Raw genomic sequence first — 18,770 nt, forward strand, 5'->3', positions numbered from 1 at the left:
CCCGATTCGTAACCACTATGCTACCAGTTGGTAATTATTATTTAACTTTGTTTACATTAAGAAATGTGTGTTTGCCAATATTGTCCTTTTAAAATAAAACAATCTTTTCCAGTTAATGGAATATTCTGATTAGTTAAGGTTCTCTGATTGCTGTTGTTAAGCACCTGCACTGCTTTATGCTGTCCGCTTAACCTTTGATGGATTGTATTATATAATTAGTTGAAAGGAAATGATTCACATCTTTATTTTACAAATTAGAAAATCAAGGCACAGAGAAGTGCTCAAAGTCACACAATCATCGAGTTGGTTCTGACTCATTGAGACCCTTTATAGGGTATCCAGTGAGTGTCTGGTGGGTTTAAACCGCCAACCTTGCAGTTAACAGTTCAGTGCTTATCTTACACTTCCATACCAGGACTTCTGTAAATAAATATGATTACTATTTTCTACCTTTCTTCCTCCCTCACTCTGCTCTCTTTATTTTTTTAAGGTACCCATTTATGTGATGGATTTGTTACTTATGGGATTACTTGAAAAACAGACCTGGGCAAGAAAAGACATATTAGCATCTGATGTTAAACGTCTGAAACGCCTGGAGGAAAATGAGGAATCATTTGAAGGCAGGCACGACGATAGTTCCAGTAGTAAATGAGACGTATTTTTATATTTTTCAGGATAATTGCAGGGCTCAGGAAGCAGATGATAATGTTTGAAATACCCTGTTTTCTTAGTAGGACAACAGAATCGAGGATCTGCTGCTTCTTTTTGGCCTGAACTTTGGTGTTTGTTTGATGGCACACAACTCTCATCTCTTCCTTTCTCTATTCATCTTCCATTTCAGTACACTAGCATTTCCCTTCCAATGCCCTACCAGCTAACTCAATTGCTCCCCAGAACACACACTGTGGTCTCCACACTTTGAATTCAGGTTCAGAGGTAAGTCTTTTCCTGGACTAAGATCTCTGGAATTTGACTTTTTCTGGCTCTTTCGTCATAAGAAAATACTTTAATATTGACACCAATAACAAGTGTGATTTTAAAAGCTGTGCTATAGAGGAAGTAGCAAGGCCTTTGAGGTTATCCAGAACTAGCTATAACTTCCAGTTCCACACACTCCTGCTGGTCTGACTTTGGGTACTTCTCTGTTCCTTGGTTTCCTAAATTGTAAAACAAAGATGCTAATAATTCCCTCTCAACTAATTATGAAATTAAGCCATCAAAGGTTAAGTGACTAGCATAAAAGAGATACAGACATTTTTGTTTTATTTCTCTTCTTATAAGAAATATCAAAATATAATAAAATGATAAGATAGCTACTAAAGTTGTGAGATAAAGTGTCATTGCCTGAAGTGAAAATCTCAATAGATTCACTCAGCAGCTTCCTTTCAGTGGGAAGCTGGATCTTTATTTCCAAAAAGAAATACCTTTAGGTTACAAAAAGTAGCACCCTGTTTATAAAAAATCAGTCCAAAAAAGAAACCTGATTTGCCCAGGAAACTGAATTTGTTGCAGTGGTACTGAGAAAAAAATTTAGTCAATTTCTGTGTTATTATAATACATACATGTATTTTAATATGAATGTGACACTGTAAGATAAACACTGGACCGCTAATCACAAGTTTAGTGGTTCAAACCTTACCAGTTACTCTTCAAAAACTCTAAACAACATTGCTATGAGTGAAAACTGACTCAACAGCACTTAACAACAACATGAGAAAGAGAAAATGTCTTTACATTTATTTATAAATATGTATACTTTTAAGCATAAGTAATATCTCAGTTCTAAGAGGAACCAACACAACTTTGGTACTTACACTGTAGTTACCGTTCTCTATTTCATTTCTGTGATTCTCATACATGTATACTTATTCCATGGAATTATGATACATGTATACTTAACATGGCTAAGGAGCTCTGGTGCATAGTGGATTACAAGCTGAGTTGCTAACCACAAGTTCAGCAATTTGAATCTAGCAGCCGCTTGGTTGGAGAAAGATGAGGCTCTCTGCTCCCATAAAGATGTACAGCCTTGGAAACACTATACAAGGTCACTAAGACTCAGAACTGACTCAACAGCACTTAACAATGACAATCACAACAACTTACATGACTATTATTGCATTGCAATAGTAAAAAAACAAAAAGTGATTTCTCTATGTAACTAGTGAAACAAGTCATCACTTTTTACCTACATTTATTTGTATAATAATTACATTGGTTGTTTGTATATTGTTTTTGTTGCTATTGTGCACCATTGAGTCGGTTCTGACTCATAGAAAGCCTGTATAGGGTTTCTGAGGAGTGGTTGGTGAGTTTGAACCACTGACCTTGCAGTTCAAACTGATCTTGAGGTCAATTGCTTATCCTGTGGTGTCACAATTAAACTGAGTGTCCAATATTTTAACTCTCAGAAATTTTGCAAGATTGGTATTGCCATTTCTGTTTTACAGATGAGGAATAAAATTTCTAGGAAGCCATACAACTTGCTCAGGGTCACATAGTTAGGACACGTCAATAATATAACTGGAATGTTAACGTTCTAAGTCAAGCTGTGGGACTCTTCCCACTTTGCCATTTCCTCATATCCTTTACACTGGGCATTAACCATGCTTTAATACACTTTTTAAAAAATGTTCCCAATGTTACTCATGTCGATTTTTAATAACCACTACTATGAACAACTGTTAATTCAATAATGTCTAAGCAGCAGAATTCAATCTGCATTCTTTGAAATAAGTTGAGGAAAGAAGAGTTGGTGAATCCCAAAGAGAATGCCATTAATGAGGACTTACTAGGCACATCCCCCTGAAGTAACAGAAGTGTCAAATGTTTCCCTGCCTGGAAATACACAGATCACCTCTAGTTTAACTCTTCCATGTTGTGCATTAGAAATGGGGACCTAGAGCAATTAAGTGACTTGCCAATGGTTCCACATCTGGGACCAGAAGCCAAATCTTCTGATTTGTAGAAAAGGGGCCTACCTCCCAAATGACTCTGTCTCTCCTCAGTCATAAAGCAGAATTTGGAGATCAAGGCAGGAGCACGAATCAGATGCAAAAAGACTTACTTTGATTTTGTCTTCATATCAAGCATTTGTTAGCTATCTGTTACCATGGACCACTTACCAGCTCTTATAGATTTAGAGTGGAGTCCTGGTGTGGTACTGTAGGATAAACATTGGACTGCTAACCACAAGGTCAGTGATTCAAACCCACTAGCAAGTCCTTGGAACAAGGTGGCTGTGAGTCGTAACTGACTCAGTGGCACTTAACAACAGCAATATAGATCCAGAGTGCTAAGTTAATGCCTATTGTGATAAATGCAACAAGTTTATTGAAAATTGATCAAGAGTTTTTTCTCAAAGGTGAGACTGCTGCTAGTTTGAAGATTATGATTCCATGTGCTTAAAGTTCTATGTAAAAGGAGCTCTGGTAGCGTAGTGGTTACGAATCGGGCTGCGAACCACAAGGTCAGCAGTTCGAAACTACCAGCGGCTCCGCGGGAGAAAGATGAGGCTTTCTACTCCCATAAAGATTTACACCCTCGGAAACCCTGTACAGGGTCGCTATGGGTCGGAACCGACTCGATGGCACTTAACAACAACAACAAAGTTCTATGCAGGTGTATGGTGAATTACACTTAAAGTAGATAATAGCTTTGTCTTCATTTATATTTTACCCACTTTAGGAGTATAAATGCTAGTTTCATTTAATTTTTCTTCGTAGAAATTCTAATTTTATTTAAGTGGTGCATTAAGGACTTAGTCTGTCATTGCCTGGAGGGCAAAAGAAGAAAAGACTTGAATCAAAATAGCTGGGAAGACATAATGATCATTTGCTATAATTTTGTCCTGCTCTTCATTTGGAAGATTAGAAAAAACACAGACTCTAAGTAAATGTATCTTGAACTAATGAAGTCAGTGATAAACCTGGAAAGATACGTAAAAGCAACTTGGTTACTTATGCTTGACCAAATAGTAGTGAGGACAAGAGTGACATTTGAAACCATCCAAACTCTGAAACGTTGATAATATACTTCCACTCAATATAGTTCTATAGGAAAAGTTTGTATCTCCTTTATAGTATAAGTTTTAGTTCAAGATAGAATCATTTTATACATCAGGCATAGATCTAGTTAATGGAAAGACTTATTTTGTGCAGACAAGGAAAGAAAACACCAGAGTAAGAAACAAGAATACATCATTTAAAAGCTTTTTTTTTTTTTTATCTTAGAAGAAGAAATAGAAAACCAATTAAGCCAGGCAGTCCACAGTATAGTTGTTGGAGAAAGGGTACCCCGAGATAGGCAGCCAGAACCAGATGGACTGCAAATTCTTCAGGAAGCTGTGCTCTAGAGAGGGCTAGAGAGAGTGGTGACAGAGAAGCTGTGTGCCTTTTCATTACAACAGGAAGGGTAAGGTGAGGCATGGAATTCTGTGCTGCATACTCAGAGACGCTTCCTTCTGGACTGGGCTGGCTGGGTCCTCTGTGAACACTGGTGAGCTTTCCGCTAGGGTGACGTCAATCCCCAAAAAAGGTCCACAGACTGAGAAAATATGGAGAATAAAAGCCTAAATTTGAAGCCATGGGAGGAATCAGCATACCAGAAAAGGTGCTAATTTCTAAGTGATGAAAGGAGTAGTGAACTTATTTGGGATGGCCTACGCAGGCCTGGTGTGACACTGTAGCATGAGAGCTGGACTGCTTGAGACAAGGTTGGGAGTCAAAACCTATCAGCCTTTCCTTAGAAACCCTATACAGGGTCACTATGAGTCAGAACTAACATAACGACACATAATAATAACAACATGTGGCGATAAATAGAATTTTTGTTGATAAAATTAAGAAAAACTTTGAATAAATATCTAATGCCTAACATAATATAATAATGTTCTTTAGCTCAGATAAGTATGGATTCAAAAAGCAAACAGAAATGGTCTCTGATTTTCTTTCGTTAATTCATAAATCTCTTAAATAAGAATAACAAGTTTTCAAATTAAAAACAAAACACAATAAGGCAAAGTGAACAGAACTTTAAAAACTATCAACAAATATATTTATTGTGGTGGCTTTCCCCCTACTAGATACACCTTGTTAGAAAATAGGATCTCTTTTAGTTCCTGGTGGATCATTAAGCAGGTGATAAAATTATTTTTCCTTTATTGAGAAAGAAAGAAAACACATGACTTTGCAAACATGTTGTACTCTCTTTGCTCTAATTTTTGTTGTTTATGAAATTGTAACTTTCTTCTAATAAGTATGATTTTTGTCTTTGGACAAGTTACTGGTACATACTTACAGATGTATAACCCAATGGGTAGCGGAGGCTGAGCCACATACTGCTGACACAGATTGGAGCCCTGTTCCAAGTAATCACAACCCTTTAGTTTTGTAAAACCAACTCTATGGTTTCTTCCACATTTTGCCTTTCTCTAATCCCATACAGTATATTCAACTCTGGAACACATTCTTGCATTTCTTTCAGAAGTACAGGATGAAGGCAATAGAACCAATCTAAAAAAAGTTGTTCCTGTAATGATAAATTCTATGATTCCAAATGCCAGGCCCTAATTCTGAGCACTCTCTAGATCTCTGATCTCCTGGACAAAACAACACTGTCCTTTGAAAGACGTTTCTCTCCCCTGGTCTCTTAGTCATTTTAAAGGGATACTACCTCATTTATTTTCTCTTCTTTCTTACAATAGCTTGAAAAATATTTTTATAGGGAAAAGATGTTGCTTCTCCAGATGTTATCATTATGTTGTTACATCACGTAGCCTATTGATAATTATGTACAAAATTTCTTGTCTCTTAACAATGCATGAAAACATATAAGATAATCACTCGAAAGTATCCCTTCTTTGAACTTTTGGCTCTTTGTTGTTAACTATGCTTGTATGAAGAATATAGCAACTATTTGGAATGTTGTTTAGATTGAGCAGTAACTGATAACATCCATTTGTGATCCTAATGGCTAGAGTATCTGCCCTGGGCATTTGGTTGAGATAGCAGCATCATGAGTTTACAATCTCATGGAACCCTCTAGTGTACAGTGCTGACTGATACCGATTTCTGTTGTTTATCTTGGACTTTTCGCTTCTTCTGCTGCTGTTTGTCTTTGTTTTCTCGTTGTTCTGGGGTTTCTCTGCTGGGTTCCAGACCTTTGTTGTCAGGTACTGCGTCCTTACTTTCTTCTTTATTAAGTTTTTTTCTTTTTCGCTCCCTTCCTTTTTTTCCTGAAATGAGAGGACATTCCTTTAAAAAGTGTGTTTAATTACATTCTATTTGATTATAGAAAGCAAATAGCTACTATTAAATCATTCATTCATGTACTCTTTATTAAGGTTTTACTATATTCTAAGCAATTGTAACATGAATGCATACAAAATGCAATGAAACAATAAATATATGGAAGTTCTGAATACTACAAAGTTCTATTCCTACAAGTTTAGAATTTATGTCACTATATATATATATATATTTGTTGTTATTGTTGTTAAGTGCTGTCAAGTTGGTTCTGACCCATAGCAACCCTGTATAGTTTCCAAGGAGCTGCTGGTGAGCTTGAACTTCCTACCTTGCAGTTCAAACAGCTCTGCAGTCTGGCACATTAACCCACAGCACCGTACCTGGACAATCATATATATATATATTTGTTGTTGTTGTTGTTAAATGCTATCAAGTCGGCTCCAAATGACTTTGCAGTCCAATGTATTAACCCACAGTGCCACACTACACCAGGACTCTCTCTTTCTCTATGTATATACATGTAGCTTAGCTGTAGGATAAGTACTGGACTGAAAGGTAACTTTGAACCACAATGTCGGTGGATCAAACTCACCAATTGCTCCTTGAAAACCCTATACAGGGTCACAATTGGTTGGAACTGACTTGATGGCACTTAACAACAACAACAACAACACATATATATTTAATAGAAAATTTTGAATACACTTGTATCTAAGAAATTTATTAATGTATATGTTTAATCTGGCTTCTATTTAAGGCCCCATTTTATATTCAAATGGCAGCAACATATTTACAATCTGCTGATATATCTGGATGCTATTTACTAGAAGACAATCAATATGTATAACAAATATAGAAATAACAATTTGCGATGAATACTAGGATGAATATACTTTATCTTAATGAAAATACTTTTATTTGAAATGTATACCCTATGATATAAGCTGGTGTCCTGGTGTGGTGCTGATGAATAAAGCACTGGACTGTAAAGTTGGTTTGAACTACAAAGTCAGTGGTTCAAATCTACCAGTCACTCTTTGGACTCCCTATACTGGTCGCTATGAGTTGGAACCAATTCCACGGCACTTAAAAATGGCAACAATGGTATAAACTACTACCACCACCCATCTGTTTGATGTACTATAGCTGCTTACATGTTGCTATAATGCTAGAAATGATGTCACAGGTATTTCAAATATCAGAATGGTAACTCATAGTGGACAAGTTTCAGTGGTGCATCCATAAGCTAGACTAAGAAGAAAGGCCTGGTGATTTACTCCTGAAAACCAACCATTGTTTTGGACACATCATCAGGAAGGACCAGTTGATAGAGGAGGACGGCATGATTGGTGAAGTAGAGGGCAAGGGAGACTCTTTATGAGATGGATTGGCAAAACAGCTGCAATGATTGACTCAAAAATATGAAGATGACTTGGGACCAGGTCAACATGTCATTCTATTGCACAAAGGCTGCCATGATTCCAAATGGACTTGAAAATTTGTCTGTCTGTCTATCTATCTATCTATCTATCTATCTATCTATCTATCTATCTATCTACTTTTTACCTACATACTAGGACAGGGATTTTGTATTTATATTTCTGTCATTCAAATGAACAGACATTTATTGGATGTATTCTGAATTCCAAGGAAGCCTTGACTTGGAATTGGATTTTAAGCATAGATTTAACTCAGAGTCACACAATGAAAGGAGCCCTGCTGTGGGTTAGGGGTTGGGCTGCTACCCACAAGGTTAGTGGTTCAAACCCATCAGTCCTTCACAGGAGTAAGATGAGGTTGTCTGCTCCTGTAAAAAATTACAGTCATGGAAACCCTATATAAGGTTTGATATATGAGTTGGATATTGCTATATGAGTTGGAATTGATTGGATGGCAGTGAATTTTGGGTTTAGGTCACACAATGAGGCATTTAAAAAAGTGAAGTCAACATACTTTTGAAGGTTTTGAGGTGGGAATTCATATTACAACGCATACTGGGGCCAGGGTGCAGAACTAAATTTTAATCTGTTTGAAAGTAGAGAACCACTGAGAGTGTAGAGTACAAAAATAATTTAATCCATTGGATGTACTATTTTTATTTGATTCTATGTAGTAAATTGTTGTTGTTAACTATTGAGTTGGTTCCAACAAAGATCCTATATAGGGTTTCCAAGGAGAACTGGTGGGTTTGAACTGCTGACCTTGTGGTTCGCAGTCCAGAGCTTATCTTATTATGTAAACATTTTACAAGTGTGTAATTTTTAGGGTATGGTTTAGAAACATCCATTAATGCATATTTCTGTACAATAAATTATTAATTTACGTAAAAATCACAGGAAACAATTTTTCCTTGATGTGGGCCAAACTCTGAAAATATGTATTCCCACATATAGAATCATGCAGTGTTTGAAATTAGTCTCTGTCTCCAATAAAGTCACTTTGGACAAAGTCTTTTGCAGAAATTATTTGCATGGGAGAACCAAAATATTTTCATGTCCTAAAACACTGAAAACACTGAATTCAGTGGTTTGGCTTTGCTTTTTCTTAAGCTCTGGTAACAGAATCCTAGGGAGCAAGATTATTAATACTACATAAATATATTAAATCAGTATGGTCTCTTTGGATTGATAGTTTTATGCTTCAACTAGTTTTGTCATAAGACTATATTTAGAAAACCTTCCAGTTGATTTATGAATGCTTGCCTTGTTGGGATCAACAAAACACGGCTCCAAAATTCTGAGCTCTAGAAAAACATTTAATAAAGTGGGGCCCAACCAAAGAGAGGAAAATATCAACTAAGGATATGTAGAGAAGAACAAAAAAATGTTAGAGTTGAATATTATGTCTAAAGGGAATGCCGTGGCTCTGGACAATAAGAACTGGACTGTGAACCTCAGGGTGGTGGTTCAATCCCACCAACCATTCTGGGGGAGAAAGTTGAGACTTTCAGATGTATATCCTCAGAAACCCTATCCAGGCCCACTAGGAGTTGGAACTGGCTTGTCAACACTTAACAACAAATAACACCAACATTATGTCTAAGAATAAATATTTGTACACCGATTCACCGATTCCATTATTATTTTCAGTTAAAAAAATATTTCTGGGTCAATATAGATTTCTACAGAATGGATCCAGGCCATTAACATTTTTTTTTTCATCCTGGCTTTAATAACTATATGTCTGAAGTGCTACTTTAAACTTGAAAAGGAGAAAAACAAAGAATAAACTTACCTTCTTGAATAAATATCACAATTTATATTTTGTAAAGTTGCACACATTGAGAGAGAGAAATGCTGGTTTGATTGGTATGTCCTTGGTTTACAAAGGGAGATGGCTACATAGCTAGATTACATAATATTTCCATTTTGAAGAGTATTTTGGAGGTGGCCAAGTTCAGCTCTGAAAAATTGTCAGTGAGAATCATTCCAAAGTTCCATAAAAACTACTGACACCAAACAAAATGTTATTTTTATGGAAATCATCCAGAAGTTTAGTGTTTGACATAGTTCTCTTGATGGTGGTCCAACATCTTACAGCTGTGATCCCAACCATCCATAATGTTTTGGACACATAAGAAATATATTGTTTCTTCTTTGATCACAGATTGATTTATATGTTGTCTAGCCAATTGTGACAACAGCCTTAACTTGTATTGCATTTCTGTTTATTAGCACCCCGATATGATTATTTCTTAAGACAGGCAGAAACATTTTTGGAAGTAGTTTGAAATTCAGTATTATGGCTTTATTATCCAAGGAATAACTACTTAATCTGGGCAGTGAGTGCAAGGGGAGATGCTAGTAAAGTAACAGGAAACTAGCACATTGTACATTGTTGCTGCCATACAGATAGTTATTGCACAACAGAAAAATGGGATTCTTATTTTTTATGGGTCATGTGTTTGTGGTTGGAAACATTAACTACCCTTTTGCATAAATCATATATTTTCCTCTTGTCTAAGAAATAAAATAGAAATGTAGAGGAGTGGCTGTAGTCCATTAAAAATAATGTGCAATTTGAGGAAAGTTTGTAAAGTTTTCACTAAAGGTAGTTTTTTGCTTATTCTGGTGACTTTTCATTGATGAAGTCAGTCGTTATTTTTTTTTTTAAAGCTTATTTTTGTTGCAATTTTGCAAATGAAGCATTCCAGTTATCACAATCTTAAATACATGATTTACCTCTCATTTTGTATGTGTTTGGTATAAGCATACATATGCCAGAACAGGATTGTGGAGTGCTCCAGTGATTTAAAAAAAAAAAAAAAAAAAAAAGTTCACCTTCCCTTCACGTTCCAACTATGAGGATAGTGTTTGCATAGAAATATCAAAGATAAATTGCTATTAGCAATCAAATACAATCTGACCTCTTGCAAAGAAGCACTATGATGGAGCATTTAAGACCATGGTCTTTGGTGTTAGAAAAACACCACTCTGAAAATCTAGGTTTGTCACTAACAAGTTATGTGATGTTTGGCTAGTTGTCGATATCTCTCAGGCTTAATTGTCTGATATATAAACTATGGATAATTATTACTACTGCTAATCTTTGTGGGGTCCTAGAATGGTGCTATAGAATAAGCACTGGACTACTAACAACAAGGTCACTGATTCAAATCCACCAGAAGCTCCCTGGAAACCCTATGCAGGTAGCTATGAGTTGGAACTGACTTGAAAGCATTTGACAACAACAACGATCTTTGTGGGGTCCTGTGTGGTGCTGTAGGATAAGCACTGGACTACTTACAGCAAGGTTGGCATTTTAAACTTATACCAGCTGCTTCATGAAAACCCTATACAGGTTGCTATGAGTAAGAACCGACTCCATGGCATTAACAACAACAATCTTTGTGAAGATAAAAGGAGATGCTTGTAGAGCACTTAGTATAGTGTCTGTTGTTGTTGTTGCTAAGTGCCGTCAAGTCGATTCTGACCCATAGCGACCCTGTATAGAGTTATCAAGGAGCAGTTGGTGAGCTTGAACCACCGACCGTGCAGTTCAAGTGGCTTAGCAGTCTGGCGTATTAACCCACAACACCACACCAGGACTCCAGTATAGTGTCTAGCACATGTTAATCATGGGACAAATGAAACTAATATTATTAACTCATTACACAAATATGAATGAATCCCTACTCTATGCCAAAACCAGTGCTAAAACCGAGGGATCCTAGTGAGATACGGAGACAGAGATGACAATTGCAGTCACACACTAATGCTAAAATAGAGATGCACAAGATCCTAATGGGAACACACCAGAGAAAGCATCGAACTTGTGATCAAGAAAGCTCCCGTTGGGGAACAACAGTTGAGATGAGACTTAAAGAAAAGGGGAAGAGTTTACCAGACTGTTTAGGGAAGAAGGTTATGCTGGTTTGTGAACAATATGTCAATGGTAAATCTGGGGAATGAAAACAGACCTCCATGGTTGGATCAGAGCCCAACATAGGATGTTACCCAGCAACGTTAAAAAGACATACAGGACTCTACTGCCATGTTGGCACTTGATCCTGAAAACAACAAGTAATACTGAAAACTGAAGAAGGCCAAGTAACTGAATCTGGGAGCAGAGCAGTATTTGGATTAGTTCAGAATTTCTGTGCCTAGTTTAGAAAAGGTCAATAGAATATTCTGACATGTGATGTCTGTCTCCTGTTCAGAAACATGGCTGCAAGTAGTAGAAATCCATAGAGAAGGTGTAGTCAGTGGCTGGTATGTACCTTTGACTCTTAACTTTTAAAAGAATAGCTTTATTCTCTGTGCAGACCATATTCCTGCATATTAAAATTTTGCTGAAAACTTGAATGGCATAATTAAAGAGTTTAATGAGCATTGTTGAGATTCTGAAATTATTTCCTACTAACACAAACACATATATATAATGTTTTAGATAAGCACCTTCCAGGGTCCTGTAGGAGTTCTGGTGAGGCGTTGTGAGTTAATGCACTGGACTGCAGAGTCAGTTTGAAACGCAAGCTTCATACAGGGTTACTATGGGTTGAAACCAACTTGACGGCACTTAACAACAACAACAAGGTCTTCTGTAGACCAGGTTCCCAAACAGTAAACCAATCACTGGTGAATCTCATAAAAATCATTACAACTCCATGCATGTTAACTCAGAATTGTGCTTCATAGAGTTTTCAATAGCTCATTTTTCAGAAGTCGCTCACCAGGTCTTTCACCTGAGGTGTTTCAACTATCAAGAAACACCTTTCATGAAGTTAGCAGCTAAATTACCATTTCTACCACCCAGCGACTCCTTCCTAAACAGATTCCTTTTAAAGTTACAGATTCCTAGGATTTACCTCTGGAGATTCTGATTAGGAGATCTTATGAGAAGTCCAGAAGTTATATCAAGTTATTCTCATTTGTAACCATATTTAAGGAGCATTCATGTAGAATAAGATGCAACCAAATTTACTTAAATATACTCTTACTCCTTAGTTGTTATTTGGCATTTCCATTTATGAAAGTAGTGAAAACTTTACTATCTATTTTGTATATTGATACATATGTCTGGCAGTGATGAATGCCGAGGCACAAGGCCAGAGTAATGCTGGCCGCAATAGCTAAAGTTATATGTCGACTTGACTGCGTCATGATTCTCAGTTGTTTAGCAATTATGTAATGATGCAATTCCGCAGTTGGGCAATGAAATAGTTAGCCTTCATTTTGTGATCTGATGTGGTCATCCTCCATTTTGGCCTTATGGTGATTTTCATATAATGCTGATTTTACATAGGTCAGGCCTTTGGAGCCTAAGGAGTCCTGGTGTGGCGCTGTGGGTTAATGCGCTGGACTACAAAGTCAATTTGAATTGCAAGGTCAGCAGTTCAAGTTCACAAGTTGCTCCTTGGAAACCCTATACAGGGTCACTATGCGTCGGAACCTAGCCATGTCCATCGTGAGGACTGCATGTATACAAACAATTCCTTTCACTTCACACGTTTATATATTTAATTTCTTTCGTTTTTCCTAATGCATAGGAATTGTTGTTGTTGCTAAAAGCTGCCGAGTTAGTTCTGACTCACAGCAACTCTGTATAGGGTTTCTGAGGCTTCAAATCTTTGCAGGAGCAAAAAGGGGACTTGTGATTGGAAGTCCAGTGCTTATTGTATGGAGCCACTGTGCTCTCACTGATATGAATATATTTATTTTAGTTCTTTAGGAATCCTGGTGTGGTGCTGTAGGATCCAGCACTGGACTGCTAACCAAAAGGTCAGCAGTTCAAACCCACCAGCTACTCCTTGGGAATCCTATCTAGGGCCACTGAGTCAGAAACAATTTGATGGCACTTAATAACAACAACACATTTTTAAGTTAAGTTGTCTGATTAGGTACATTTAGGTTAGATACACATATTGTAATGAATATGATCTACACATTATCTTTTCAGAATGTGTGCAGATCCAAACATGAACTAAAATGCATTGGTACGTAAAAAGAAGAGATGAAAATGATCCTGAATAATGGATCCTCAGTTACATATTATTTATTAAACTTCTAAGTGAAAGTATAAACTATAGAGCATTTTCAATGACCTTTAATATACAATGGGGTTATAAACAAAAAGGATGCTCTTTCTAGATCCCAAATTTAATTTATTGATCATTGCTCAAATTATAAATGTTGAGACTATGATATTCTTGGATTCTTAGAAATAAATGTACAAGAGGTCTTTTAAAAAGACCTGTATCTTAAATTGTGTCTCCTCAAAATTTGTATTGTAAATCCTAATCCAGTGCTTGTGTGGATGCAGTTACATTTGGGAGTAGGGTTTTCTCTCTTATGTTATGAGACAGTGTAGGGCGTGTTCTACTTTTGAGCTATACGCGAGTAGCTCAGGCGCAGACGTAAGGGAAGCACAGATGGAGAAAGAGGCTTGCCAAGACACATAAAGATCGCCAAGGACCAGAAGCTGAAAAGAGACAAGGACCTTCATCCAGAGCTGGCAGAGAGAAAAAAACGTATGCCCTGAATTTGGACTTCTAGTTTACTAATCTGTGAGAAAATAAAATTCTGTTCGTTAAAGAAAAAAAACAGAACCAAAACCTGCTTCTTTGTGAATTTCTTGAAAGATTCCACTAAGGGGAGCCATTGAGCTTTGAATAGGTCCACTTCCTAAACACAAACTAAGTTACAGATTTTCTCAAAATGCTAAAAATGTATACTACTCTAGACTGAATACTAAATTTCACTGAATCTATACTTTAGCCAATTAAATAAATATTCCTTTAGAAAGATCAAATTTGCTAGTAATCGCTTTCTCTTTATTTGGTGTGGAATGAAATGCAATTAAAAGTTCAAGGCTTTAAACCTTTAAAACAAAACAAACAAACAAAAACCCACACAACAAAACAAATGGAATTAATCTGATGATTTTTGAATTTAGAGTTGAACCTGGGGAACTGGAGTTTATGAATTGTATAGAAGATGAAAATTTCAACTTTTTTTCTTTTAAGATAAGATTCTATTGTAGAAATTTTGTAAGGGAGAAAATTGCTGCAGTGTAACTTTTTCAGCAGTCATCATCTATTGTGTAGATACATATTTGAAGGCCTTTGAACTGTAGGCTACATAAACATTGGACAGCCAGACCCAGTGGTTAGGAACACAGCTGAAAGTCAGCTAGGCCAAATTTCCTTCTCAGCTATATTATTACCAAGTGGAACTGACATGAGAAATGCAACCAAATCCATTGTCTTTTTTTGGTTTAATAAAATAGAAATATGCATTCTTATAACTATTATTTTAAACTAGAAATTTATAATAAATATGGACTCTGGGAAGGTGCTGTATGACAAGCACTGGACTGATAACTGCAAAAACACCAGTTCTAACCCACCAGTCGTGCACAGAAACACTAAACAGGGTTGCTATGAATCGGAACCAACTCAATAGCCCACAACAACGTAGTGAAAATATGAAGGAATAGAGAATTTAATATTTTTATAAATGTTCTTGTTAAGTGCTGTCGAATCGGTTCTGACCCAAAGCTATCCTGTATAGGGTTTCCGAGGAGCAACTGGTGAGCTTGAACTGCTGACCTTGTGGTTCAAACTGATTTTGCATCCAAAGCATTAGCCCACAGTGCCACACCAGGACTCCATTTTAATAAATAGGGAGGCATTTAATTCTTTTAAGTTTAGCGCTGCCTAAATACCTACTCCTGATGTGGAATAAGGACTGGATTATTAACTGTAAGGCGGGAAGTTCAAACCCACCAGCTGCTCCTTGGAAACACTATACTGGGTTACTATGAGTCACTATGAGTCAGAACCAACTCTACGGTGCTTAACAACAACAACAACAAATACCTACTCTGTAGTTTTATGGGGACTAAACACTAATGTTTTCCTATTTAATTTCCAAGATGTTTCTGATTAATTATTCACAGATACATAATTTGACTTATATTATTACATAGACACACCAATGACATAATGGGAGTTAGTCTCCTAACCACAAGTCAGCAGTTCGAATCCACCAGTGGCTCTATGGGAGAAAGATGAGGCTTTTTGCTCTTCTATGTAGGGTCACTCTGAGTCAGAACCGACTCAAAGGCACACAACAACAACAACAACAATAACAACAACAATATATTATTTACTCTGTGTTTGTTAAGTGCCATAGATTCCGTTCTGACTCATAGGGGCTCTGTATAGATAGGGTCTCTGAGCAGTAGCAGCTGGTGAGTTTGAACCACAGACCTTGAGGTTCAAGCTGACCTTTTGGTCTGGGGCATTATCTTATAGTCCCACACCTTGTGATAGTCCATTAAAAAATATGGTTGTGGTCACTAACAGATTAAAATAGCATTCTGCCATAAATTGGAAAGGACTAATTACAGAGATGCAATTTATTAGCATCATATTTCTTGGGGAATTCAGAAACAAGAGTGTCCTGATTGTAAGACCTCGAGGATACATTTTAGGAGATGAAAGCAAAGAAAACAGACGCTTCTTGAGATGACAGTCAGTGTCCTCCAGGACCTGGCCCGTCTTACTTCCCAGTCCCATCCTTGGCCTCAAATTGCTCTCCTACATGCTTCCTACGGCAGCCTAAAATCTTGAATGAGCCCATATATTTGATACATTTACTTGGAATACAATCTTTGGTATCGCCTGTTCTGATTAATTTAGAATTTAATTCTCTGTGTAAATCATGGATATATTCCTGACTTTTAAATCTCTTTCTAGATTCTTTGTTTCTTTTCTCTCTGTCCCTTAGTTGCCAGAATACTGAATACTGAGGTGAAGATAAGTAACCATACTGGTTTGAAAATAGGTAAGATTAAGTGGTTACGAATCAGGCTGTGGTTAAGATTAAGGTCAGCGGTTCGAAACTACCAGCTGTTCCGTGGGAGAAAGATGAGGCTTTCTGCTCTCATAAAGATTTATAGCTTCGGAAACCCTGTACAGGGTCGCTATGGGTCAGAACCAACTCCACAGCACATAACAACAACAACAAAAATTAATCGAGCATTTCTATGTACTATCTGTAGTGAGAATGGGGTATTGAGTGTATCCCAACTCGTGGTAACCTCATGTGTTTCAGAGTCAACTGCACCCCATAGGATTTTCAATGGCTTGATGTCTTTTGGAAGTAGATCACGAGGACTTTCTTCTGAGGTGAGTCTGGGTAGAATGGAACCACTAACCTTTGGTTTGGTAGCTTAGCACTGAGCTATCTGTGCCACTCAGGGATTCCACTATGTCAACCAGCTCTATCATAGCTCATTTTTGACACATGAGAGCTCTTAACTACTGCACTAGGTCTCCTTGTAGTATCTCAAAAGAATACAATGTGGCATATGTCCTTGTTTTATTTCACAATTCAGCTACAGATAGAAAAAACGAGGAGAGTATCCAGATGTGGACTAACTTTTGAAAACAGAAGAACTTTATATAAATCAAGGTTTAGAATGTATTTACGAAGCACCAAGTCACTTACTCAAAACTTGGAACTAACAACACTTTGGACCAGATATTTTGTGTCAGCACTATTCCATTGCCTCTTTTTCAAATTTTTTTATTACATAATTCTATTTCTTTCTAAGTAGTTTTAATTCTCCCTCATTTTATAATCCATTGCTGTTGAGTAGATTCTGACTCACAGTGACCTTTGTAGTTGTTATTAGATGCAGTTCAGTCAGTTCTGACTTATAGAAACAAATGAACAGTGTTTCATACAACAGAAGCCAACACGACCTGGTCCCTGTACCATCCTCACAATTACTGCTATGTTTGAACCCACATTTGTAACCACTGTGTGAATTCATCTCATGGAGGGTTGTTTTCTTTTTCACAGACTCTCTACTATATCAAGCATGTTGTCCTTCTCCACGTACTGGTCTGTCCTGATAACGTGCTCAAAGTACATGACGTGAAGTTTCACCAAAATGCTTCTAAAGAGTATTATGATTTTACTTCTTCAAGACAGATTTGTTCATTCTTCTGGTAGTCCTTAATTCAGTCTGTATTTTTTGCCAATATCATAATTCAAAGTCATCAATTCTTTCATCTTTCTTACTCATTGTCCCTTTTTCACTTGCATAATGGACAATTGAAAATACTATGGCTTGGGCCAGGTACAACTTAGTACTTAAAGTAGCATCTTTGCTTTTTAATACCTTAAAGAGGTATTTTGCAGCAAACGTGCCCCATGTAATAGGTCCTTTGATTTCTTGACTGCTGCATTCATAGGCACTGATTGTGCATTCAAATAAAATGAAATCCTTGACAACTTCAATCTTTTCTCAAAATGTTACTTATTACTCTAGTTGTGGGATTTAATTTTTATTATGTCAAGGGTAATTCATACTGAAGTCTGCTGTCTGATCTTCATTAGTAAGTTCCTCAAGTATCCTTTGTTTTCATGAACAAGATTGTGTCGTCTGCCTATTACAGATTGTTAATGAAACTTCCTTCAATCCTGATGCTGTATTGTTCACTATAATGCAATTTCTCAGATTATTTGCTCAGTATACAAGTTGAATAACTATGGCAAAAGGATACAACCTGACACACATCTTTCCTGATTTTAAGCCATGCAATGTCCCCTTGGTCTATTCAAATAACTGCCTCTTGGTCTATGTACATGTTCTGAATGAGAAGAGTTAGGTCTTCTCGAATTCTTATTATTTGCAGTGTTGTTCATAATTGGTTATGATTGGCACAGTCCAATGACATAGTCAATAAAACACACGTAAACATCACTCTGGTATTCTCTGCTTTAAGCAAGAACCAACAGGCATCATCAACGATATGCTTCATTCCACATTCTGTTCTGAATTTGGTTAAATTTCTGGCACTTCCAGGTTGATGTACTTTTAAAAAAAAATGTTTTATTGTGAATTATATGATAGTTTACATGGGAGAACTTTAGTTTTACATTCATTCCATCATATATCAATCTCACTGCCATGGTTCCAATCCCCTCCCTGCATCATCAACCACCCAAAGGGTATATCCCAGAAACCCGCCCCCTACACTTCCCCCTCCTCCCCCCAGTTTTCGGC

At 36.9% G+C, this 18,770-nt stretch overlaps 1 protein-coding gene across 1 annotated transcript in view; it reads right to left on the reverse strand.

The window, feature by feature from the left end:
* Positions 1-4,942: 4,942 nt before the first annotated feature.
* RSPO3 (R-spondin 3) overlaps positions 4,943-18,770 on the reverse strand; it is a 137,596-nt gene continuing 123,768 nt past the window's right edge. The window contains exon 5 of the mRNA XM_006834684.1: positions 4,943-6,235. Coding sequence (XP_006834747.1) covers positions 6,042-6,235 — 194 coding nt within the window. The 3' untranslated portion in view covers positions 4,943-6,041. The remainder of the gene's footprint in view (positions 6,236-18,770) is intronic.

This window comes from Chrysochloris asiatica, unplaced genomic scaffold, assembly GCF_000296735.1.
Source record: "Chrysochloris asiatica unplaced genomic scaffold, ChrAsi1.0 scaffold00013, whole genome shotgun sequence".
NCBI classification, from domain to species: Eukaryota; Metazoa; Chordata; class Mammalia; order Afrosoricida; family Chrysochloridae; genus Chrysochloris; species Chrysochloris asiatica.